This window comes from Glycine max, chromosome 13 (genome assembly GCF_000004515.6).
Source record: "Glycine max cultivar Williams 82 chromosome 13, Glycine_max_v4.0, whole genome shotgun sequence".
In the NCBI taxonomy this organism is placed as follows: domain Eukaryota; kingdom Viridiplantae; phylum Streptophyta; class Magnoliopsida; order Fabales; family Fabaceae; genus Glycine; species Glycine max.
Window position 1 is genome coordinate 16,793,406 of NC_038249.2, and position 13,604 is coordinate 16,807,009.

Sequence of the window (13,604 nt, forward strand, 5' to 3'; positions counted from 1 at the left end):
TTTGAATCACTTGATGCTTGAGAATGGTACACAACTTTTGTCGTCACCACGTCACATAAAAGCATTAGGTGGAGACAGAACAAACATGGTTTGGCATGAACGTGGTTATATCATGGTCTCTTTAGTTGTTACGCATTGGCCTCATGGAATAAAGCTGCCATCACTGGCTTAAAGCACTTGGGTGGTGGAAAGTGGCCAAAAGAATTCATCCAAAAGAAAAAGAACAAATTGTCTACACTTTTGCATTGTAATTGTTTTACTTTTTGACATATTAACTTTTAAAAATATATTATTTTGATTATTTTTTTCAATTTTTTAAAGATGATTATTCTTTTAAATTTTAAAATGATTTAGTGTCACTTTTAGTCCATTATATTTTACACTTATTTTGTTTTGATGCAAATGTTTTAAAATTTTCATCTTAATTATTTGTTTTCAAAATATATCATTTTAGTCATTTTATAAAGATGTTTCTAATGGAATATCAAAAAAAATTTAAAATCATATATTTTAAAAGCATAAAGAAGCAAAATATTTTTTAAAAAACATAATGTAACAAAGACATTTAACAATAAGCCTAATATCCATAATGAAAACAAAACGGCCCCCAAACAAAACTTAAGAACGAGAATAAAGTGGATAGCATCTCATGATTTTTGTTCGAAGATGACATTTAGCATCATGTTTTATGATTGAGATGCACTCGACCTTTCGAATCTGAACTTGGTTTCTAACACTGACCCACATACATAAGCGAATACTAAATATGGATCTGACCTAATTCGAATTTTCTTAAAGATAATTATGTTAGGCCAGATAAAAAATAAAAAAATAAAACCCAACTGATTCACGTCAGGTCTTGACTTGATTGGATTCCTTTTCACTTTCAGGTTCTTTTTTTTTTTTTAAGAAAATTAGAAGAGGTTTGAAAAGTTGTTAGCATTTTTGTGCAACTGAGTTGACCTAAAACAAATTGGATTTGATCGGGTTAATATGACAATTTTCAGTACCAGCTTGATTCTATATAATTAATTTGGATACAAGTTTTCCCAACTACTATACAATTTGACCTATAGCTACCCTAAATAGCCAGCAAGTTGAATGCAAAAGTTAGATGTCAAAAAAGTTTGCCATTAATCATTTAATTATGCATGATGCATTTCTTGTTATGTGTGAAAGCTTAACCAATCAGGGTACTTTTTATTCAAAGTATATTTTGCTGTCAACAGAAAGAAGAAGAAGACAAATGAAGATGTTGTAAGAGCTAAACCTAGCATCTACACTGCTGTTAGAGGAGCTTCCAGGAGGTATAAGAGAGGTCATTCTCTCGTCAAAGATGGATGTTTCGTCCTCTAAATGAAATTAAAACATTGTCATATCTATGTATCTATATGTTTATTTATTTATCTGGGACAAAAAGTAAGTTAACAAAATTAAGAGTGTGAGTGTACAATAAATGAAGTGAATAAGTTTACGAGCAAAGATACCTTGATATCGGTTTAGGTATGAAAATATCTTTAGAAAAAATAAAAAGAGTGAACATGTTATTAAAACTTTTTAGATTCATAATAAATAAATCATACTACTTAATAATTGGGTTGAAATAGTGCATTTTTAAATGTGCGAACACTCTCATTGAACCATTCAATCACACATTTATTGACATTTTTTAATTTTACGTACTGTAATTTTTTTTACATGGTTAATAAATCAAATTTATTATATATGACACCATTGGATTCATGAATCAATGGATCAATTGAGAAAGATTATTGCATCTTAATCATTAGTCTATATAAAAAAAAAATTAAAATAAATTATACTCATCGTATCCGTATGTTTTCAATGAATAGTGTATAGTACCGCTTAGTTATTTGACCCAATAAAATCACCTAATTGTTTTTCATGCTATTACTCTTACATCGATCACCTGTATTTTTTCTCGAATTCCCCCCTTTACCCCTCCATGAATTTTATTAACATTAATAAAATATTTGTATAAATATACAAACATACTGATGTTTTTATCTGTATTAATTATTTACTAAATATAATATATTTATTAAAATAGAAAATTTTAAATGTATGTTAATATAACACAAATAATAATAAGAAGAAGAATTATTGTTCCATAGTAATGTTTTATCAATTAGGGTTAGAGGTAACCTACATAGAGCATTAATGTATTAGCCTTTTCCTACTAGGTTTGACCCATAGGTGGAGCTTCTTGATGACAGGGGCAGTCGTGGTACCCCCTAATTTTCTTAAAAAAAATTTATGTATATGTGTGTGAATATTTAGGGTGTATTTGATATAGAGAATAAAAATAAGATAAATCAAAATAAAAAGCATTGAGTGAAAATAAGTGAGAAATAAAAAGGAAAATTGGAAGTGTTTAGTTGAAGAGAAGTAGAGTAGGAAGAGATTAATATAAATAGGTGAGGAATAACACAAGGAGTCCCAATATTTTAAAAATTATTTTCTCCTTATTTCTTTTTTTAAACATCCTAATGTTTTCACATCTACCATAATGAAAGACTCAATTATATATGAAAGTGAGAAAATTTAATATTAATCGTATAATTACATATGATTTGTCGAGATTTAATATTATGTGTCCACTTAAAAAGTTGTTTTTTTAATCTTGATTATTCCTGATAAAATCAATCATGATCAATATTTATTCTTCTTATTGTAATTCAATTTTTTTTTTCATTTTTGTATCAATAAATGTTAGTTGTTAATTTGTTAGTTTTTGTTAGCAAACAATCAATATTTATTTTGTTGGAATTTTAAGGGATTCTTATAAAATACTAATAACAACTAGGAACACATTACGTTAGATTATCAAGAAAAGTTTTAGTAATATTTGAATTCATAATGATTTATCAAACAAACGTAGCAGAATCTGAATTCTTAGGTGATTTATTATTTATGTGTTCTTCTTAGGTGTTGTAGAGACAATGGATAATCGGCTACAGCGTAACCGATGACTTCATGATTCTTCCTCAAACAGAACCGAAACCTTTTTATTTCTCAATAGGACCTTCGTAACTTTTCAGATGGAAAGAAGAGAAATTATGTGTGACAGCTCGGTATATTGGGAATCATAGTCTTCTTATAGCGTGTTAAACTAATAGGATTTCCATTATTCCCTAATGGACCGACACTTACATCTGGTCATTTAGGTTCATATTATCTGATCTAGTTGTCTAACAGACTCACTTAATTTAATCACATAAAATAAAATCCACTAATGATAAATAACTAATATGATTGTCTTATAATATTAGCCCACATTAATTATTGGAATAGAAAATTCCAACATATTCTTCTCACAATGATTTGGTATTTTTTTCTTCTTTTCATATCAACAAATATTGGTTGTTAGTAAGGAGATTCAAACATGACCTCTCCCCTCTTCCATTCTCCCTTCACCACTAGACCAATCCTATATTTCCATATTTTTTCTTCTTAATTTAATATGATGCATTGTTAAGTCAAAAGACATTTGTATCTTAAGACAAATTAGGACCTTTTATTATTTTGATTAGATACAAACAAATACAAAGGTTAGAAGTTGCATCTTGTGCACCATCAGAACATGTTTTGCGAGTCTCAGTCAAATTTTTCAGACAATAACAAGCTTAGATCATGACTTGATAGGGCATTAAAGATGAAATTTAAAGACTTTATTTAATACTTTGTGTCTAAGATTTGTTTTACAGAGACATTCTCCTAGGATTTTTCGTATCCTATGAAGAATAAATGAAGTCTAAGCTCTAAAATTCGCCAATCGTCATCAAAAGAAACGTCCAGCTTCAAAGACCTGTTGTAATGCAAAAGGAAGTGGTTTTCTGCTAAAGTGTTCAGCATGTTAGCGAAGAAGAGTGATTGTCCAGCATGCAAAAATATGTTCATTTAATGCAAGCATTAACTGCCACAATGACCACGTTCTTCAGACACAAGCTTAAGAAAAAAAAATTATCAGTTTAGAGACAACGAACACTTGTTGAAGAATACCTATAAATACTATAAGCTTCGAAGAGATGAAAAACCAATTGAAGCACTCATATTCAAGTTCTTTTAGTACAAAAATCCGTGTAAATTCTTGTAAAGTTTAGAATAGCATTCAAAACACCTTGATTATCTTGAGAGAACAAACTACATGCTAAGATTGTCTATCCATTTGTAAGACGATCGAGTGTTAATCATTGTACAATCAAATAAACAAATACTTATTTGTGTTAAAGCCAACAATGACTTGATAGGACAAATAATACTTTCTGCATTTAAAATCTCAAATTGTTTTATAAGATCTAAAACTATCATCTGAATTGTTTTGTGAAAATCTGATATCTACTTTCTTTCGTAATTCACCATCAAATGATACTGTTGTTGTTTTAGAAAAAAAGGTTTTAAAATTTTTAAAAATCATAATTCAACCTTCATTCTTGTGATATTTGCCTTTACTAACATTCTTGAAAATTAAATGTTAATCATACAATTACATCTATCTAGATAGTCATGAAATAATATTGTGTGAAAACTTCAAAAAATTATGTTTTACACTATCAATACATATTATGCTCAATGTTAGGAGGAAAATATCAATCTTGTGTGCGTCTACGATCTCCATTGAAGATTAATAATTACTTTCGGTGAGACTATTATGTACTAATGGTTCAGAAAAAAGGGATGAAACTATTAAATAATCAATAATGTATGATTTTTTTTTTATTTAGATCTTATTTTGAGTCCTCGGTATTTTTGTTCAAGCTCCGCCATTTCACCACCTTTATATAGGTTTCTTTGGGCTAATTTCCTATCATATCTTATTTGCTCGATCTTTGGACATACCATATGATAAGATATGATTAAAGTATGTTAAGATGTATTAAAATATAACAACCGTGCGATTAGGCTCATATGCGATTGGATCTTTTAGGCGCAACTGTCATCCATACAATAGGTCGGTCAGTATCTGAACGAGAAGCCTAAAACTACAAATCGATCCTTCGCGGACAATATGTCGGTCAGTATCTCAAAACTAGGCCCTGATCATTTCAAAAGAGTTAACTCATCTCTACGGGCAATATGCTGTTTCCTTAAGCGAGGCTCTGGTGTTTTATTCATCCCATACTACCTGCACCCCAAACTATTTTATATATATATATATATATATATATATATATATATATATATATATATATATATATATATATAAACTAGTGGTTATTCCATGGAGAAGAAAAATAATCTCAAAAAAGTTTTGATGAAGAACCACACACAATTTCTGTTTGCTTGATTATGTGTGTTGCATTTAGTCTCTATTTCTTGTCATTTTGTATTTGTCTCCCCATAATTTATCTCAGCATCACTACATCTGTCATCACTCTCGAATTGAACCCATTTGGTTAACATTTCAATGCTCCAAAGGATCAGTGCTTTGGTAAACCAGTTATTTGTGAGCCGTACATGTTGCCCCCAAGCAATAAATTTAATATTAGCTTTAAAAGTGCTGCACGCCTAATCATTTTCACCTATGAACATTCTGCCATTTATAAGAATATTCAGTAACATTTTTTTTTAACTTCTAGTCGAACATACTCCTAATAAAAAAATTATTTTGATTTGTTTACCAAGGTTTTAAATTATGGTCATAGTTGTGGTAGTGGTTCTATTGTGATCTTTGATGTTGCAGGAAATTGCACACAAATGTGACTGATGCAGTCACAGCAATTCCAAAAACCTCGATGTTGCGGCTGAAACCATTTCTTAATTTCTTAAAACCTATAGATTGTATTAAATACTTGATAGAGTTTGAGAGAAAATGTAAAACTGATTTCATTGATCAGAAAAATTATCAATCCAAGTTACAAAGGTCTGTGTCAATTCTACATATAGAGTGACTAACAGAACCGAACCATGACAGTTACTAACTGACTACAGTTAGTAACTTCTAACAGACTAACAGAAACTGACAGCTTGAAGTTGATAATTTCCATTAAGTAAAAACCAATACACTTTACTTAGTGGAGTAACAATACTCTAATACCCCCACAAGCTCATGGTGGGTGAGACCAAGAAGAATTGGAGGGATCACACAGTGTGAGCTTGGCCCTGAAAGCTTCAAAGTTGCTAGGAGATAAAACCCTGGTAAGAATGTCAGCATACTGACTTGTAGTAGCTTGTTCAGAACCTTCTCACGAACAAAAAATAAGTTTAACTCCATGTGTTTGGTGTGAGCATGAAGAACTGGATTATGAGCAAGAGATACAGTGCTTGTGTTGTCACAACGGATGACAGGGAGCTTGTGTGGGACAACAAGTTTAGTTAGAAGAGACTGAAGGGAAGACACCTCTCCAGTGACTAAGGCCAAGCTCCTGTACTCTGCTTCTGTGCGGGACCTAGCCACAATTGTCTGCTTCTTTGGCCACCAGGAGATTAGATTAGGCCCAACGTAAATACAAGCACCAGATGTGGACCTCCAGTCATCAGGATCAGAGGCTCAGTCTGCATCACAAAAGGCATTGCTGGAAAAAGGGGCAGAAGCAGGTTTCAGATGAAGACCACATGAGAGAGTGCCTTTGAGATACCTTAGGATCCTTTTAACTGCCACCCAGTGATGTTCAAGAGGCTCCTTCATGATTTGGCAGACCTTGTTTATAGAGAAACTTATTCCTGGTCTAGTTATAGTAGCATATTGAAGTGCTCCTACAACTGACCTATTTGCTACACTTTTTTTTTTATAACAGTGATTAAAACCTATGACATTATGCTTATTTCTCAAATCCCTCACCAAGCCAATCCTAATGGTTTTTATTTGCCACCGCAGCAAGCAAACCAGTTTTTGGGGATCTAAAACACTCTCCAACAGAAACATTACCACTGTTAAGACTTTCACTTTCAGCATGTTGGTAAAGAAAAAGTCATAACATAATGTGCCAGATGGAACTAAAGACCTAAATTTTTCATATGGATCTGACTTTTCTAAATTTGTTTGTCTCAACCCTTTCAAGTGTCTCTAGTTCTTGCACTAGTCTTTTGGGTTTCATCTTTTGATCCTCCAAATTCTTATTTTAATGGGAAAATACAGAAACTATTCAAACTTAAGTACATAATTTGTAGGTTGCACGAACCTTTACACTTTGCACAAACTTCAGACTGGAGATGAAGAGAAAATAGACCATCCCCGTTCTAGTTTTATATTCCAACGATTGTTATGATCTTCAAATTGCAAAAAGGAATTACAACCACAACACCCAGTATATTGTGCTCTGTCTTTACTGTAGAAGACACCCTCCGAATATTAGTAAAGCTGTCAATGAAGGAACCATCACCATTTTCTTCAACTAAATAATAATAAAACATTATTATCCCCATTTTCTTTCAAATTATCCAAAGTCCAAACATACTATAAAAAAATACCACCACAAGCTCAAATAAAACTATCAACTAGGGTAAAAGAATATCCCAATGCCAAGACCCATTTTTGGTATAAACCACATGTATAGTCTGCTCGAGCTGGTTATGACTATTATGTACGGTAAAACTCTTCCTGAGTGTTTAATGTAATTGTATACCAAGGGTTTAAACTTGATACTTTTGATTAAGCTAGAATAATTTCACACTAGTTAATTCATGCGTTTAATGGTGACAAGACCCATTTAAAGCATAGAAAATAAAACTGTTATTTAGAAATGACTGTCTTCCAGGGTGATGTTCGAAGGGTCCTAGGTTAGGGACAAAATGACCATTTGCAAACAACCAGAGCATACTCTTATTATGTAGAGCAACTTTTATTTTATCACTGGCTGTGATGTGACTCTCACTATATGTTCAAGTATTTCAACTCCTTATCCTCATAGTTCATGTTTGCATGTGATTCATCCATTCCGATCCCCGTCAATCAGCTACTATCTTCAGCCTTTGTACTTCTTTGTTATTGAACGTGATTTTGAGCAGTGACATGTATACAAAGATAGCCTTGTGAACGTAGCAGCATAGCTAATTTGGGAAAATGAAAATGTATATCATCACTGAGATGTGTTTACATAACGAAATTAAAAAAAAAAAAAAAAGCATTTAATAGAGGTAATATCAAAAGTGATGAAAGTAGAAAAACAAGTTATATTCCTAACATGACATGCCAATGCATTATTAACTTTCCCCATCTTCATTCTTTTTCTTTTGTGCTTTTTCTTTTTATCTTCATTATTTGGTTACATTCTCACTTTCTATTTGTTTTTGTCAATATCACTAAACTTCACATTCTTGCTCAATGTTAGGGCTTCTAGGTTAAGTTCACAAATGCAGTGTTTATAATATATTAAGTGTGTTTGGATTACCATCCGTGATCCTCATTTGATCAAATTTTCACGTCAAGATATACAAAAAGCAACTAAAAGTTGCTTCTGTGATCCACATTTGAGTTGTGGAGATGGAAATCCAAACATGCTATAAGTCATATCAAGAATACATTCTTTTGGTTGAAAACTCTTCCCAAAATTAAGGAGTAGCCAAACAATAAATCACATGTTCAAGGTGGAAAACTGCAATGGAAAACATAATAATAAACAAACTTTTCTTTTGCTATTTCATCTTTTCTAGAAAATTATCTCTACAGAGCACACTAATTCTCATAACTGGATTTTTCCCTAACAATTACCGACAGATATTAGTTTAGACTAATACAGTATTGCAGTTCAGAAATGCTAACAACGCCTACCTTACCTAGTTTCAGCCTTTTTGGTAGGTCACCTTTCAATAACTGCCTATAATTGCCCTAGTACACACAGATAACCATTATACAAAAAGGCAACCCTTCCAGGGCTTCCACTGGGCTCAAATATTTTTTGATACTGTTTCCAATAAATGCTAAAACTTACTAACATCAAACCTTTTCTGCATATGTACCCTATAGTTAGTTGATTGTAGATATGGAGCATACTCTCCTACTAGAGCAAATGCAAAGCAGTAGCAACAGCAATGAGCAATGCAATGATGCAATCCTGGACATGTCCCCATCAAATCAAGAACACGAATGACAAGAAAACTCCATTGCAGATTACATGTCAGAAAAAGGCAGAATTATGTCTTCGAAGCTGATATTTTGGTTCAAGCAATGGATCAGGCAGTAACCTTTCTTCGAATTCCTATTAATGGGGGGAAGTCCAAAATATGAAATCAGGAATTTGAATTGTAGCACTAATATCAAACTTCAACATATAATCTCGTGGTTCAAGAGAAATTATCTTGCAAAAATAGACAGAGAATGGTAGATTTCTAATACACGTGATATAACTGCCATTAAAGTTTTTCAATTTGAAATAATAAAATAATGCATCAATCATCATCCTGGTTAGAATATTATACAATGAGCTTGGCATAAAATCAACAACAGAAGTACATACTAAAACTGGTTTGATTGCAGCTGCTATAAGCTCTAAGTTAATGGAAATTCACACGAGTACCAACCAAATGTAAATATGGTGTGAATTAATATAAAATCATTGGCCGTGGTACAACGAAGATTGTGTGTGTGAAAAATAGCATGAAATATTGAAATTTGAGAAAAAATTTCTGAGAAATAATGAAATATTAAGTAGCAAATTAACAAAAGGAGGAAAACACCATGTTGTCCATAACTAACATAATACTGAAATGTCGATCAAATTTAAATAATGGTTCCACTACCTACCGATGCCTTTTTCTAAACTATAGAATAAGTCAGCAGAGGATAATACTATAGTAAGCTAGAATAAGCAGCTTGTATACATAATTTATACAACACGATCCAACTCCCAAAAACATATAGCAGCTTATTTAGACTCATCTAAGTTTATTAACAAAAAGGACAAACTAATAAGAAGTAATACATAGGTATCAACCAAATCATGTCTACTCTCATTGTTAAGCAACATTGTTATAGTGAGTTAAAAGATAAGTCAGTAGGCATACTCATTTCCCACCCAAGCACAAAGTAAAACATTATAATAGGTATATGTTTGAAAATTCACATCCAAATACATCACATTTACAACCCTCTATGCTGCTCTATTATGTCCAAAATATACACACTTATAAGCAATAGGGGGTGCCAAATTTCAACAACCAAAACATTTTCCCATAAGGTAGGTTGGCCACATGGATCTAACGATGCCATTCTATTCTATCAAAAACCAAATTGGTAAAGAGGTTTCCATTTAGGATTGGCCAATTAAATGGTAGACCCGTTTTCAAGTGTTAGCCTTTCTATTGGTTAAGTTGTATACTTAATTAGACCAAGTGAACTAAACTTGAGGTACAGAAATTAAACAAGAAACCAGGTATTCAAAGTGACATTTGCTCACAGTGCAATATATATGAGAGCCTATGCAACAAACATAGCATTACAGCATACATAATTGAAAAAGATTTTGATGGAGCATGTGTTGGTATAAAATACAGATGTAGTCTTCAACAATTATTCCTTAACTCATTAGGTGGGGTTAGATACATAGATCAGTTGAGGCCATTGGGCTCTATTGAAACCAAAATTTTCAGTAAAATCATTTACATCAAAGTATTTTGTAATGGTTTCCCAATCATTAATAGAACATGTAACCTCAAGTCTCAGATAAATATTACCATACACTACAGGTAAAGAGTAAAGAAAAACATGCTCAGACTCTAGTGCAATTAGTCCCACTCAGAATACTAAAAGTAGATTTAAGCTTAAGGTGCTAAGATAAAACAAAGCACAAGAGTTTTATCAACATATAGTAAACAACTGATAAAGTGATTCAGTATTACGCCAAAAGCATTTTGGAAACAGGCAGAAAGCGAGTTTGTATATAAGTACAGGATAATATTGTCCAGTTTTTAACCTAGTACTCAATGGTATATATTTTTGCAATTAATTATATTTAAGAATTAAGAGACTTATTAAGGTAAGTACGGCTTACAAAAAATAGTCAGATGTTGCTGTGAAGAATTTCATGTTTCTATTTTTCTCTGTGGTAAGAAGTTAACAACTCACTTAGCTTGAAATTAAAGTACCATTTGACCCTCAACCTAAAGTGATTCCAAATTTCAATTTATTGAAATGCAAGAGACATTAATACTAAGAAATAACTGACAGAAGATCATTTTATTCATATCTCATATGTCATTCTACTCAATTAATATTAAAATATTGGAATTTTGACAAATATGGGGAAATCTGCAACTTCCCATTTCCCCAAGGATGATAAAATCCAGTACATGACAATCAATCAGTCTCTTAGTTGCAAAACAACATTCAATCCACAGAACACATCCTAAACTTTTTGATCAAGAAAGAGAAATCAATGGCATACAAACCACAAATAACGCACAATAAATTTCTAATAAAAGGTAATACAAACACCTATACAACAAACACAAGGAATGCTGAACATAGTGGTGAAAACGAAGCATGAATGAGGTCTAATACCTTCTCTTTCTTGAGCTTTACATTTTCTTCTTCTAGACGGGAAACCTTGCTAACCAGTTCATTGTGGTAAGCCTGCACCAAAAAGCATTGATAAAAAAAAATAAAGCAATGGTACAAAATAACATTCCCAACAGGTAAAAGAAACAACCAAAGAATGCAATCAATTCAGCTAACCAAAATAGCTCCATGTAGTAGTAAATGAAGGCTAAACCTGTTTTCGGGCTCGAGATCGAGCAGCAGATTCCCTATTCTTGATTTTTCTCCTCAGCCTCCTTTCTAATGTTTTCTCATACGCATCGGGAGCATCCCTTTTCCGGCCCGGTCTTGTGTCCGATAAACTGCCAATTGAAGGGGAGGACAACAGGCCTGTTTTCTGTTGGAAACCTTGTGCAGCGGAGGAATCCATTGTATCCAACCCCACAGCTGGACTGATAGAAGCCTCAGCAAAAAGCCCTGCTTGCACCAAGAAATCCTCTAAGGTGGTCTCACCAAGAGTCATTTCTCCCTCCTGACTTTTCACATCCTCTCCATACCTTTTCTTCTGACCTTGCTGAATTTCCCTCCACACATCATCCACCGTCTTCCCACTCAATGCGCGAGCCAGCGTCAGGCTGGCCTGCCGTTGAAGCGAGGAAGACGACGACATGTTCTCACTCTCCGCGCCTATCACCAAAGACTTGCTTGCTTCAGCAGTCCACACATTTTGAAGAAGCTCATCAAGGTTCATGCTACCCAATGGCTTCCCCATGTCTCCTAATTGACAATTGACCTCATCAAGAGTGAGACTATACCATGAACCTTGCCTGGACAAAGATGAAGGCTGTAAATGAGACTGTTGCCCATTACCTTGAGATCCCATTGTCTGAATCCCCATTCAAACCAAAACCTGTAAGTTGAAACCACAAAGCAACAATCAAATTAAAACATCATTCACCATTGCACTTGGAGAATCTCTATAACTCAATCACACCCAAAAATAAAAAAACATCACCCCAAATTCCTCCCCTAAACAAATTTCCAAACCTTTTCAAAAGTTCAACACTCCACCCTTTCTGGGGTCCTCAGAAAGACACCATCACAACAAGAGACTAGGAGTTTAAAAAATTCAAACTTTATGATTCGCAAATGACGATCAACCCAACTTCATCAAAACCATCACACAAGATCACAGTGCAAAAGGGCAGCATCGATTTTTACCTGAAAATAGGGGAGGGGGGGGGGGGGGATGTGAAAAGGATCTGAAAGAACAGAGAGAGACCCTATGAATTCGGGGTTGGCAAGTGCAGAGGGAAACACATCATTTTGTGGGGTGAATCACAAGTGAAAATGGGAACAATTTAAGAAAAGGGGTAGTTGGTCTAAACTTGAGTTGTGTTGTGATGTGGGACTGATTCGGAATTTTGTGGAAAATGATGGCAAGTGGCACACGTTGATAGCTTCATATAGGGCTTCTTATTGGGGAACCATCCTTGTCTTTTTGTTTTGCCTCTTCAACTCTACATTAGAATCATTTTCTTAAAAGATAAATAGTTAAATTTAGCAGTGTGATACTATGATAAATTAGTTAAGCAAAATAAAAATATATATATAGATTTAATCATTAAATGTAAAAAAGAGTATGATAAATTAATTTGTTAAGTTATAATATTCAAAAATTAATTTAATAATAAATTATATTTTTTAAGAATAATTTTAACATTAAATTGTAAAGTTTATGATCAATTTTTTATTAAATTGTTTGTAATATTAGTTTGTTGTACTTTTCATGATTAAATTTGAATTTTTTATATTTTACAGATCAATTTATTAATATCTCACACTTTTTGGGATACACTTTTTTGAACGAATTTAATTTTTTATCATTTTTTCCCATCTCATAAAATATATTTGAATAAAAAATATAAAATAAAAAAATTATAATGGATTTTCGCAATTAATTTCTATATGTTTTTGGGTCATCTTGACCAGAATTGGATTGTATGACTGGCTTTTTGGACCGTTGATTTTTTAAAATGACTGAATTGGTGACCTTAATTAGTTAATTAATAATTCATTAAATTTCTGATTAAATTAAAATATTAATATATTTTTAATAGAATTATTTTTTACTAAAGACAGATATACTCGAGTTCAGATAAAATTACTT

The 13,604-nt window shown here is 32.5% G+C and overlaps 1 protein-coding gene across 4 annotated transcripts; it reads right to left on the reverse strand.

Annotated features, from left to right (window-relative positions):
- Positions 1-5,834: 5,834 nt before the first annotated feature.
- LOC100798549 (ABSCISIC ACID-INSENSITIVE 5-like protein 3) lies at positions 5,835-12,879 on the reverse strand. Of its 4 annotated transcripts, none has more exons than XM_006593553.4 (4): positions 12,656-12,865; positions 11,670-12,344; positions 11,459-11,530; positions 5,835-8,010 (listed from the first exon to the last, which is right to left on the reverse strand). In XM_006593553.4, the coding sequence occupies exons 2-4, from the start codon at positions 12,330-12,332 to the stop codon at positions 7,909-7,911; spliced, it is 837 nt and encodes a 278-aa protein (XP_006593616.1). In that variant the 5' UTR covers positions 12,333-12,344; positions 12,656-12,865; the 3' UTR covers positions 5,835-7,908. The 4 variants fall into 4 exon arrangements, with proteins under 4 accessions (XP_006593616.1, XP_006593615.1, XP_003543823.1 ...); XM_006593552.4 differs by having other exon boundaries at positions 12,482-12,864; XM_003543775.4 differs by lacking the exon at positions 5,835-8,010 and adding an exon at positions 8,033-9,158 and having other exon boundaries at positions 12,482-12,879.
- Positions 12,880-13,604: the final 725 nt, after the last annotated feature.

What these genes read in the sequence shown, in the direction of transcription:
- LOC100798549 (XM_006593553.4), bottom strand. Translation starts at nt 12,332, where the DNA reads ATGGGGATTCAGACAATGGGATCTCAAGGTAATGGGCAACAGTCTCAT. An exon ending in GATCTCGAGCCCGAAAACAG is followed by an intron (nt 11,531 to 11,669) that starts GTTTAGCCTTCA and finishes TTTTTGGTGCAG; the next exon opens with GCTTACCACAATGAACTGGT. An exon ending in TAAAGCTCAAGAAAGAGAAG is followed by an intron (nt 8,011 to 11,458) that starts GTATTAGACCTC and finishes TTCCCAAATTAG; the next exon opens with CTATGCTGCTACGTTCACAA.